The sequence below is a fragment of the Trachemys scripta genome, chromosome 2 (assembly GCF_013100865.1).
Source record: "Trachemys scripta elegans isolate TJP31775 chromosome 2, CAS_Tse_1.0, whole genome shotgun sequence".
Classification (NCBI taxonomy): Eukaryota; Metazoa; Chordata; order Testudines; family Emydidae; genus Trachemys; species Trachemys scripta.
In genome coordinates this window covers 273,886,128-273,898,043 of record NC_048299.1, presented here as the reverse complement: position 1 = coordinate 273,898,043, position 11,916 = coordinate 273,886,128, and the positions used below count along the sequence as shown (strand labels likewise).

At 42.4% G+C, this 11,916-nt stretch overlaps 1 protein-coding gene across 1 annotated transcript in view; it reads right to left on the bottom strand.

Annotated features, from left to right (window-relative positions):
• Positions 1-3,838: 3,838 nt before the first annotated feature.
• Positions 3,839-11,916, bottom strand: part of DENND3 (DENN domain containing 3) — a gene marked incomplete at its 3' end in the record, with an annotated part of 66,978 nt that continues 58,900 nt past the window's right edge. The window contains 5 exon segments of the mRNA XM_034763684.1: positions 3,839-5,319; positions 7,975-8,112; positions 8,242-8,360; positions 9,592-9,725; positions 10,555-10,715. Of these exon segments, the coding sequence (XP_034619575.1) occupies positions 5,119-5,319; positions 7,975-8,112; positions 8,242-8,360; positions 9,592-9,725; positions 10,555-10,715 (753 nt within the window).

The following is an 11,916-nucleotide window of genomic DNA, read 5'->3' as shown; positions in this document are numbered from 1 at the left end:
CCACGGACTTCTACAGGAGTGTGCTCCACTCAGAATCAGGCCGGACAGTCCTGTTTTCGAGGCAGAAGGAAGAAAGAAAAAGGGGGCTCGGGGAATTAAAATGCAGTCTAACCTCCTTTCCTGGAAACCAGCAAGAGCTGAGAAAGCAGTGACCTTGGGAGCACCTGAAGGCCAATGGGACAATGAACCACCACCAAAGTGGCAGCATCCAATAGAAGCTAAAAGTTCCTGGGTTGGCGTATATTGGTTTTTACCTCAATAGACCTGCACCAATTTACATCAGCTGAGGATCTGGACCAAGTTATTTTTTTCAAAGGGATAAAAGAGCACCGAAGAGGCAATGCTGCGGCCTTCAAGGAAGCATTCGACATCGTTCCACAAACAGCATCAGTGGAGAATGAACCTGGGTACTACCAGGATTGAATCTACCATACGTGTAGCCACAGAAGTCAGTCAGACGTCCAGCAACAGTGCAGGTGATTGCAGGATGGTGGAGGTGGGTAGTTTCTGATGTGCTTACTCAACCTATATATGTGGTAGAATAGAGACACGGGGCTGGACTAGAGTGTAAATATTCCTGATTAGTGTCAAGTTGAGTAGAGGTATCGGGAGGAGGAAGGGGGGATTGGTTCCTGGGTCCAGTGCTATTCCTCATCCTCACTGGAGGCTGAAAGGAAACTATAGTAGTGCAAGTTGTGGCTGTCCTGAAGCTAAGAGAGATTGTAAATGGTTTAAAGAACACACGATTAAAATACAATTCACTCTGGTAAGTTTCAGAAGCGAGCTGAAATCTGCTGAAGTAGATCCAGCATGACTTTTATGCAGGAAGGACTGAAATGACACACAATACAGGCTGCACAGGGAAGGATCTGGGGGTGAGCGTGATAATACTGAATAAGAGTCAATTCTATAGCAAAATAAAGGCATGTTATATTGGGTCATATTAATAAGAGTCACATGGATGCTCCAATAAGCAAGGGAATTCTCCACCCCTACTTGCCTTTCGTTAGTTTCTCGATCCCTGGAACACTGCACTCAGTTTTCAACACCATGGGCCAGATCCTCACCTGATAGAAGTCAGCCTAGCTCCACTGATTGCCTTCGGCGCTATCTTGATTTGCACCAGTTGAGGATCTGGGTCCAGGTTATTAAAAAAGAGAAAAAGTAGTGAGTAACCTCAAAGGCAGACAAGCAAAACTGAGGAAAGGTTGGAGGAAAAAGGACCTAATAGGAAAGATCAAGAGAACTGGGTATTAACATTATCAGGGGACATTAATGGGAGACATGGCTATACACAGAAATACAGATCTTATAAAGGAGACTAGATCAATAAACTCGGTATTAGTCATGGAGGGCAGGTGATCATGTTGTCATACTGGCTTAGAGAACATACTTAATACTACCACAGAGGAAGTATGTATGAGCACAGGATTGGGACCTAGGAATTCCTGAGTATTATGGCAGGTGGCACTAGGCTGCACTGTTACATTCCCGGTTAAAGTTCTTTTTTGTGACGTGTGAGCAAGTTTCCACTCTTGGGAAGATATGCTGTGGTGTTGTTAGTTTTGAGTTATGCAAAGTTGTGTGTAGAAGAAGCTTTATGAGACAGGGCACTGAGAAAGCAGCAGGAGAGTCTGCACTCTCTCTGGGGCTCTGCTTAGAGTCAGTTCTTGAGGCAGGTTTGCTCCAGGGAAACCACACATTGGCGCTGAGCTGAGATTCGTGGCAAAGGATTGCCCACCTGCTGTTTGACCATTTTCATTTCAGGACTGTTGTGTGTGTGCGTGCAAATAAAGCAAGTTGCACTTAGAGTATATCCAGACTCTCTCACTAATGTCTCCTTCCCTGAACTGCAAGGCCCAGAACATCTGTTGCTTCTCTGTAGTGGGGCCACACTGGTGTCAGAAGGGGAACTGTACTGTTCTGCCATTTTATACTTGGGGAACAGAGGCAAACATTTGCCCAACATCACAGAGGGCATCCCTGCCAGGATGAGAGCTCATTCCTGGTGCACTGAAAGCCCACTGATGAGGCAAGCTAATTATAAAATGCTTTGTGAGAGCGACAACAAAGGCAGTTATGAACGGATGACCAGATGAAGTAACGTGGTTGAGCAGTACAGTAGCTAACTTTGTCATTGCCAGCTCTTCGCCCAGACGTCTCTGCTGACATCATAGGTCCTGGCTCTCTAGAGTGAGGGGAAAGCATAGCAGGTGTCACACTGGTGTTCATATACCATGCTGGTGGACGTGGTATTAAAGCAAAGATAGAACAGAGCAGGTCATATAAAACTTGGGGCCTAGTGGCTATGGAGCTATTGGATCCCCCAACTTAGAACTTCCATGGGATGGGAGAATCCCCAGATAAGATAAAGCCAGGATAGCCAGCTCCTTCACAACATGTTTTAGTCCCTGGCATAGGAGGCACGTCAGGGATAAGGTAAAGCTTAGCAGTTATAGTCAACCATAGCCAGCCAGCGGAGAGTAAAGCAGCCTTCAGCCTGGAATAGAACCAAGCAGACAGGGCCGGCTCCAGGCACCAGCCCACCAAGCATGTGCTTGGGGCGGCACCTGGAGGGGGGCGGCGCTCCGGCCCGAGAGCGGGGCCGCGACTGGGCTCGCCGCCCTCCCCGCAGCGCTCTGTCCGCCGGGGAGAGAGCGGAGCCCTGGCTGGCTCGCCACCCTCCCACCAGTGCTCCGGCCGGCCGGGCAGAGCGGGGTCCCGGCCGGGCTCTCCACCCTCCCCCCGGCGCTCTGGCCGCCGGGGAGAGTGGAGGCCCAGCTGGGCTCTCCGCCCTCCCCCCGGTGCTCTGGAGGGGGCGCGCGTGGCTTTTTTGCCTGGGGCGGCAAAAAAGCCAGAGCTGGCCCTGCAAACAGAACATTGTATAGAGAGTCCTAGTATCCGACAGCCGCAGCCTTATCTCTGCTACATCCAGCAGATGCTGGCCATGACTGTAAATTTAGGTCCTTGTGGTGTGCTGAATTACATGGAAATAAAAACAAGTTACAAAGAGAGGCCAGAATTGCAATAGTGTTTAATATTCTGTTTCTCATATTCGTTTTTTCAGTGACTGAACAAATGACAAGAGAGAAGTTCAGCTATCCTCAAATACCCAGACTGAAAGACTTAACACAGAGATTATCAATAGTTTCTATAACAGTATTTCTATTAGCCCTGCACTACTATAGGTTATATATGTTAACAAAAAAAGTAGCAGCTGATTTTCTATTTACAGTATTTTATAGAAATGATATATTCCACTTTATCCTGCATTGATATAGACAACTCTTCTGCACATATGTATAGTTCTCCAACTCTCACATATTTCCTGAAAGGAAATGACTAGGAAGCATAAGCCAAATGGAACACCAGACCACAGTACAATGGCATTTACTTTCAATTATTTTGAATGATCTACGTGATCGCATATGGTGCCTTCATGTAACTTAAAATTAAGTTGAATTATTTTCTTAGTTATGTTCTGAGCTAAATAACGGCAGTCTTTTTTATGTTTTATTTCTCTATTTATATTTTATTGAAATTGTCGCCCCCTCTCCCCTCCCAAAATAAGGGGGGGCAACAAAAGCAAAAAGACAAAAAGAACAAAAAGGTAAAGGAGTGGAAGGGGAGGGAAAGGAAAGGCAGGACAGGGGCAGGGATTGGAAAGGAGAGCAACCGCTCCATTTCCATCGGGTTTCTAAAAAGTCAGACCAAATCTTTTCAAAATTTGTCTGAGGTCCCTCCTCTCCAAAACATTACCCGCTCGTTAGCTGCCAGGTCAGCAAAGTCTGTGTGCCAAGTTGCTCCCCCTGGATGCAGTCTGCTCTTCCAGTGAAGCTTTGTCTACAAGCAGTGCTCTGGAGAGCCAAGCATTCTGTGAAGCTGGGATGTTTCCAAGATAATGGGCTATATCCCAAAACACAGCTCTTGGAAGTAATTTTTATGGAGGTATCCAATATCATATTAATCCTCCGGCCTTCTTGTAGCCAAAAGGATTGTATCCTGGGACAGTCCCAAAACATGTTAGCCTCTATGGCTCCGGGAGACAAGTATGGACAAAATATATATTTTTTCTGCCAAATCAGCCTTAATTGTAGATCAACAGTAGATTTTTTTTTTATGATTTGCAAGGCACTTCCCCATTGGCTAGAGTTCAAGGACATACACAAATCTAAATTATGGAGGGTCTTTTGGGCCAAGAAGTCATAACAGTCTAAGCTATCTGGGCAGTCCCAGTTAATGGCGTGATATTGGGGTGAGGTTTGTTTGCATAGCTCCAACCAATGGTGCTGCCACTAGCAAGCATATAATATATTGAAATTAAATTTGCCAAAGACAGAACTACCACAGCAATGGTTCCATTCCTAAGAACTTGGCAGATCCCAAATATTCGACGCTTGTTTTTTAAAGGAATACTTACTTCTTCAAGTTGCCGTAACTGGAAATATCCAAGTCTCTTGGCACACCAGTAGACTACAAGTGCTATTAGGGAAAGTCAGCATTTTAAATAATGCACCATAAATATAGATACAGCGGGAATGGAAAGTCATCCTTGTGTTAATCGGGCTGCCAGTTTAGAAAGATACTTTGAATTGACAGTGATTCTATCACTCATGATGAATCAGTCACATTTAATATTTTTCCAAACGAACATTCCCAGCTGTCAAGATATCAAAATTATTATTTTGTAGGATGATACTTATATGTATCTTTAAGAACTAGCTCAAACTGAATTATTGAGCAATACTCTCTGCTGGTTCAGCTTCATTGAAGTCAATTTACCCTAGCAAAGAACTTGGCCCATAGTCTTGACCTTTCATGACAATGTTTGTAAAATGTAATCGCCGAGGTTTAAAAATCTAGTGATTTCTCTACTCAGTCTTCCAGTTCCTCACTGAGTGTGCAGGTGGCGGCTAATCATGACAGAGTGCAAACAGAAATTCCCTTTTGTTTCTATATACTACAATAATGTAGTTACCACTGAAATAATTATACTAATAAATTAAAAATAACACTGATGCATTGTTAACGACATCTGAAGGGTGAAGTTGGAGTAACAAAATCCAAACTGGTAAGTTTTCCAACAATGGTATTTGCACACACTTGGAAAAGTTAAATCTATTCAACTTTCCAAATAGCAATCTTCCCTTCTTCCCTTCCAGAACCACTAAGAACATATCTGTCCTCTGCAGAGCACAGTGCCTTCACTGTATCAGCATGGCCCACCAACTCCTTCTCCACAGTTTTCTTTTCAGCATCTATCACGTAGATCTTTCCCCTGGTTTTGCCCTGGGATATTCCTCTGCTGCCAATCCAGATCTGAAAGTCAGAATCAATTTTTAATGCATTACATTCCACTTCTGTTCGAAGATACAGCGCAAGCTGTTTCAGCAAAGGAGTTGTTTTATGTGTCCCCAAAGATACAGTCAGTGGTACTCTGGTCAGGTTTGAAAACGGTAATACCCAAGATCTCTCAAAGCTACTTGTTTGAGCCAATGGTTTGTAGGTTTCTATACAGGATGTATAGCCACTATTACATTTTTAATAAGGGTTGGTAACTAGAAAGAAGCATATTTAAGAATGACAAAATGGGCAAAATTCTTTGTCTTTGCTTCCTTGCTAAAATAAGGAAATCATATAGTAAATGGTCTGATTTTAATTAAATGAATTTAGAAGTAAGCCTGTAGCAGACAGCTGTCACACTATCATCTTCCGTCATTGCCAGGCAGCCACTCCAGTCTGGCCCAGCCTGGCAACTCCAGTAAATGCTGTTTCGTTTTTACAGCAGGATTATGTGGGTATTATAGCTCTGACCACTGGCTCCGTCCTATCCTAGGGGAGAAAGAGCCAAGTTGCTGCATCGCTGGCCGGCTTAAAGACAGGAGTATTGAATGTTCAAACTGAGGAGGTGGGAAGCTCAGGAACGTTTGCTGATTTTTCCTTTTTTGTATACGGGAGTTGGACAATAATGTTACGTACAGTGTTACTGGGCTTTGAATGAGTGGAGGGGAAGAGGGATGATGCTGCAGATGGAGCAGAAGAGGGCTCTGGGTTTCTGAGTAATCCTTTAATTTACAGGCTGGTTGGGGGTATCCCAGAGCTTGTGGGGTTCTGTTTCTATGGCACCTTTCTCTGTTTTCCCGTTAGGTCCTGGCTCACCAACCTAGCCCCAGTGGCAGAGTAGCTTCCCAACTCCACAGGGAGTTGATTCTGAAGTGATTGTACATTTTGGGGGAGACGGGCTGGGGAGTCTGACTGGGATTATTTCAGAAGAGTCTGGAGTTGCTGTCAGCATCTCATTGTGGAATATTTTTGCTGTTATTTATGGAAATGACCTTTGCCCCTGACCAAATGGTGCCCTCAGTCGCAGCAGCCGCAGACCTCTGAAAGTGACTGGTATATTGTGACTGAGAGGGCTGAGTGACACTCCCAGAAGATGGTGACATGGGGAACTGCTCGGGTCCTTTAACCCTGTTAGGGTGACAAGTTTCAGAGTAACAGCCGTGTTAGTCTGTATCCGCAAAAAGAAGAACAGGAGTACTTGTGGCACCTTAGAGACTAACAAATTTATTAGAGCATAAGCTTTCGTGGACTACAGCCCACTTCTTCGGATGCATATAGAATGGAACATATAATGAGGAGATATATATACACACATACAGAGAGCATAAACAGGTGGGAGTTGTCTTACCAACTCTGAGAGGCCAATTAATTAAGAGAAAAAAAGCTTTTGAAGTGATAATCAAGCTAGCCGAGTACAGACAGTGTGATAAGAAGTGTGAGAGTACTTACAAGGGGAGATAGAGTCAACGTTTGTAATGGCTCAGCCATTCCCAGTCCTTATTCAAACCGGAGTTGATTGTGTCTAGTTTGCATATCAATTCTAGCTCTGCAGTCTCTCTTTGGAGTCTGTTTTTGAAGTTTTTCTGTTGTAATATAGCCACCCGCAGGTCTGTCACTGAATGACCAGACAGGTTAAAGTGTTCTCCCACTGGTTTTTGAGTATTTTGATTCCTGATGTCAGATTTGTGTCCATTAATTCTTTTGCGTAGAGACTGTCCGGTTTGGCCAATGTACATGGCAGAGGGGCATTGCTGGCACATGATGGCATATATCACATTGGTAGATGTGCAGGTGAACGAGCCCCTGATGGTATGGCTGATGTGATTAGGTCCTATGATGATGTCACTTGAATAGATATGTGGACAGAGTTGGCATCGGGGTTTGTTACAAGGATAGGTTCCTGGGTTAGTGGTTTTGTTCAGTGATGTGTGGTTGCTGGTGAGTATTTGCTCTCACACTTCTTATCACACTGTCTGTACTCGGCTAGCTTGATTATCACTTCAAAAGCTTTTTTTCTCTTAATTAATTGGCCTCTCAGAGTTGGTAAGACAACTCCCACCTGTTTATGCTCTCTGTATGTGTGTATATATATCTCCTCATTATATGTTCCATTCTATATGCATCCGAAGAAGTGGGCTGTAGTCCACGAAAGCTTATGCTCTAATAAATTTGTTAGTCTCTAAGGTGCCACAAGTACTCCTGTTCTTCCTGTTAGGGTGGGCACATGATGATTAGATAGGAAGAGACCATCTTCCAGACACAGGCCAGCTAATCAGCATTTATTATTTTTCCACCAGTCTTTTCTTGGGCTTTATCATTGGAGCATAAGGCATTAAATGTCAGGGGACCTAATCTTTAGCTCATACTATTTAGTGAAAAGGTCAGTGACTAATAAAGTCATCATGCATTTAATCATGGATGAGGCTTCTGGCCTTGCTTGTATGTTTGAATACTAGATGGCCAATTAGGTTGGGCTGCTATTAGCTCAGGGCTACTCATGTCTCAGACCAATGTGCGTGGCAAGCCCACAATAAAACAACTCAACTGATGACAGTGCTGTAAACACAAACTGCATTACACCTAGGAAATGGGCAACAAATAAAAATATTAAATTAACAGAATGTATTCTACCTGATTTTTTACTTTTATCATACAGGTAATCTCAGAACAGTCTTGAAGATGAATCTTTTGAGGCGTTCTGGAGAGATCTGTTGCATTCCAAATATACAGGTCACTACTTCCTGAACATGACGTCCATACTTGGTCCCCCTAAAGCACAGAAAGAATCGGACCAATCTTACCAGTGTATTCACACACACAGCCTAAGAAATAATTGTACAGCACTGTTTATAAAGCAGAGACTTCCTACAAGACAAATTACCAGCCTAAATTTAATACCTCAGGAAACAGCTGGAAACAGCAAAAATACGAACAAACATCCTTCGGATTCTCTTCAATTTTCATTTCTTGCCGAGGAGACCCATTAGTTGTCGCTACGAGTATACCACTTCCAGTACCTTCAATAGTAAAAATATGAGGTTAATAGTTGAAGTACTGACGTTTTATTTCCCAACAAAACCGTGGAAAGCTAGGCAGGAGTAAATGTGTACACGCAGAACTATGGGGTCACCAGTAGTATCTTTCCTAAAACCCACAGAGAAAACTATACATGGTATACTCTATTCACAATTGACTTCTCACAGTGTACATTCTTATAACTATTCTGCAATTACAAGCATGCCTGTTGGTACTCTAGGTGCTAACAGAAGAGGAAAAGAGAACGTGCTTAAATTTTCATATACTATTTGGTTCTCAGCGTGCATAAGTATTTGCTGCTATAGATCTAGGACAGAGATTTTCTGTACTACAGAAGTTGTAGGATGGATTTCTGGCCCCAATGAAAATAATGGGAGTGTTACCACTGACTGCACATCGGGCCAGGATTTTACCCATAGTCTTTAGTAGCTTTTTCGTCACTCGATGTGCATACTTGATATACAGTGGATCCTAGGTCTCTGGTAGCATTGAGCATTAAAGCAATGTTGGGTGGACAAGCCTTAGGTTTCTTGAACCAACCTGTACTTGGAAAAGATGCCTTATTGATGACCTTTTATTCTGGCACTGAAACCTCAGCATATCCTATTCAGCTCCTACACACAGGATGGCAGAACACTTGGAAGTAGTTAAAGGTTTCAGCCGAGACTATCAAGTTGGACCTGTGCCATAACAGGTGGCTCAAACACAGATCCACAACTTCCGATACTATTACCGCTAGACCCCATAGACTTAAAAGAACTTCTCTTTTAAGAGTTCCCATGCCAATTTACAGGCATCTTTGGGTGAGACCAGACAAAGCCTGATGCTTCTAGATGTCACATCCTGCAATGAATGCAACATCCCTGTTCAATCAGATGAGACATGGCCATCCAAAGGCAGCTCACATCCTCCCATGCAGTAACCCAGCAATTTTGTTCTATGTGGGACTGCTTGCTATCACAAGAGAATATCTGTAAGACCCTGACCAGGCAAAATGTTTAATTTAAAGCACAACAATAATCCAAACAAACTCAATAGGCTTACTCTATGCTATTTAAACAGCCTGAATGGAGATGGCTGGATGAAGAGAACTGGTTAATCATACAAAAATAAAAAGTGGCATGAAATTGTACTGTTCTTTACATTAAAGTGACATAACATGCAAAAACTTATTTAAAAAAAATTCCAATATCTGAGGCATGAAGAACTTACAGCACCAAAGACGGTTGTCATGGAGTTTGACAGAAAAAAGATCTTTGCAGGGCAGTTGAAGTCTACGGTTTACTTTCAAAGTGCTAATGTTCCAAGCAATCACTGTCCCATCTAAACTGCATGAATATGCTTCGCTGTTGACGTAAAAAAGCAAAATGAAAAATAGCATGTTGTTCTAGATCTCCCACCACAACAAACGTTAATGCCAAGTCAAAGCCGAGATCTTTACTTCCAAAAGTAGTAGAAATATTAGATTAAAATACATCAATGAGCCACAACGGAGTGTGCATTAAAGTCTATAGGACAGTAACACAGGAGTAGTTCCCAAGCGCCAGGGCAGCACGCTGGAAGGGACTCACAGCAGGTGGCAGGGAGAGGGTGGCTGTGGCAGCAGAAGTTAGGTTTGGCATGTGCACTTCTGCATTGTTAATTTTAAAAAGAATCATACGATGTATTTGAACTTATTTTTCTTGTTCCGTTCACTTTTGTATAAAGTAAAATAAAGCCAGAACTGGGTTGTAAAAGTATGATGAATCTATTGTGTGGACAAAGCAAAAATGGAATGTTCTTTAAGAGGCTTCGGTGTGCAATTTATCACTGGTTGCCTAAAACTCCCCTTTGGTCTCATCTCTGTCTCAGGAAAGCAGAACTATTTTGGAAATAAGGTGTCATTGTGAAACTGATCACATCGGCAACATTGGGATGCCTATATATAAGGTTAAATATAGTATCTTGTAGTTGACTGTTTTATATGGACCCTTACATATAATTGCATGATTTCTCTTAAGGTTAAATTTAGTCTAGATGTTGATTAGCGATTAGAGGAAATAAAACACATTATCTTGTTTAAAATTCTCTCTAATATTACACATTTGTCCAGCTTCAGAAGCTCTCGTACCAAGAATGCCTCCCACGTTAGCTGGTATGTATATTTAAAAAATGGAACTTTGTAATCAAATTTACCTGGATACACTGTTCCTGTTCTCTACAATGATGTCCATAACATGAGAGCGGTGGTCATTTAGTTGCTTATTGCAAGACATACTATGGGTGTTGATTATATAAATAATGGCATCTTGAGAACCGATCCATACTTGGCTCTGCTCTACCATTACCATGCAAGTCTAGAGGGAAAAAAAGTGCAAGATTTCTTTTAAAAGTTCAGTACAGAAGGTTATCACTCTTGAAAGAAGTACACAAACATGTTATACCAGTGGTTCTCAACCTTTGCAGACTACTGTACCCCCTTCAAGAGTCTGATTTGTCTTGCATATCCCCAAATTTCACCTCACTTAAAAACTACTTGCTTACAAAATCAGACATAAAAATACAGAAGTGTCACAGCACACTATTACTGAAAAATTGCTGACTTGGTCATTTTTACCATAATTATAAAATAAATGACTTGGAATATAAATATTGTACTTACATTTCAGTCTATAGTATATAGAACAATATAAACAATCCATTGTCTGTAGGAAATTTTAGTTTGTACCGACTTTGCTAGTGCTTTTTATGTAGTCTGTTGTAAAACTAGGCAAATAACTAGATGAGTTGATGTACCCCTGGAAGACCTCTGTGTATCCCCAGAGGTACATGTACCCCTGGTTGTGAGCCATTGTGTTATACAAAGAGAGTTTTTCTAGTGGCTAAAGTCAGAGCAAGAATCAAGATTCCTCAGTTCTTTCTTGGCTCTGTCACTACAAGGCTGTATGACTGAAGAGAAGTGATGTCATCGCTATGGCTCAGTTTATCCTTCAAAGAAGTAGGCTTAATAATACTTACTGATACCTATCTCAAAGGAGTGGTCTGGGGCTTAAAATATAATGTAAAACTCTATGAGATCTTCAGATGAAAAACACTACAGAAACTCAAAGTATTACACATTTCTTTCCTACATAACAGAGACGCTCTTCCATTTGTAGAAAATGTATTTCTCTCTTCAATTAGAAGAAGTGAAACATTCATTTAATTTTTGAACTAGAAATAGCAGCAGCAGTATTTTAAACACAGGATGTTCTGAAATAATGTACTTCTTATTTCCCACATTAATACCCACTCCATCTCTCAAAAGATCTCAGCCATTCACAACCTCTTAATAACTCGCTCCCCTCCAGCTCCTGGATTCCTTCATCAGACACTGCCTCTGCAGCTGTCCTTTCTGAGGGAGGCCTCTTCTCTTTCCACACACACACCATCCTTGGTCAGACTGCGGTGTGCTTCTCCTCTCCCATTCTTGCAGGTTTCGGCCCCTTCCACCTCCCCATTCCCAGGCTTTCCTTTCTTTTGAAGAGCAATGCATCTGCACCTTCTCTGCCCGCTTCA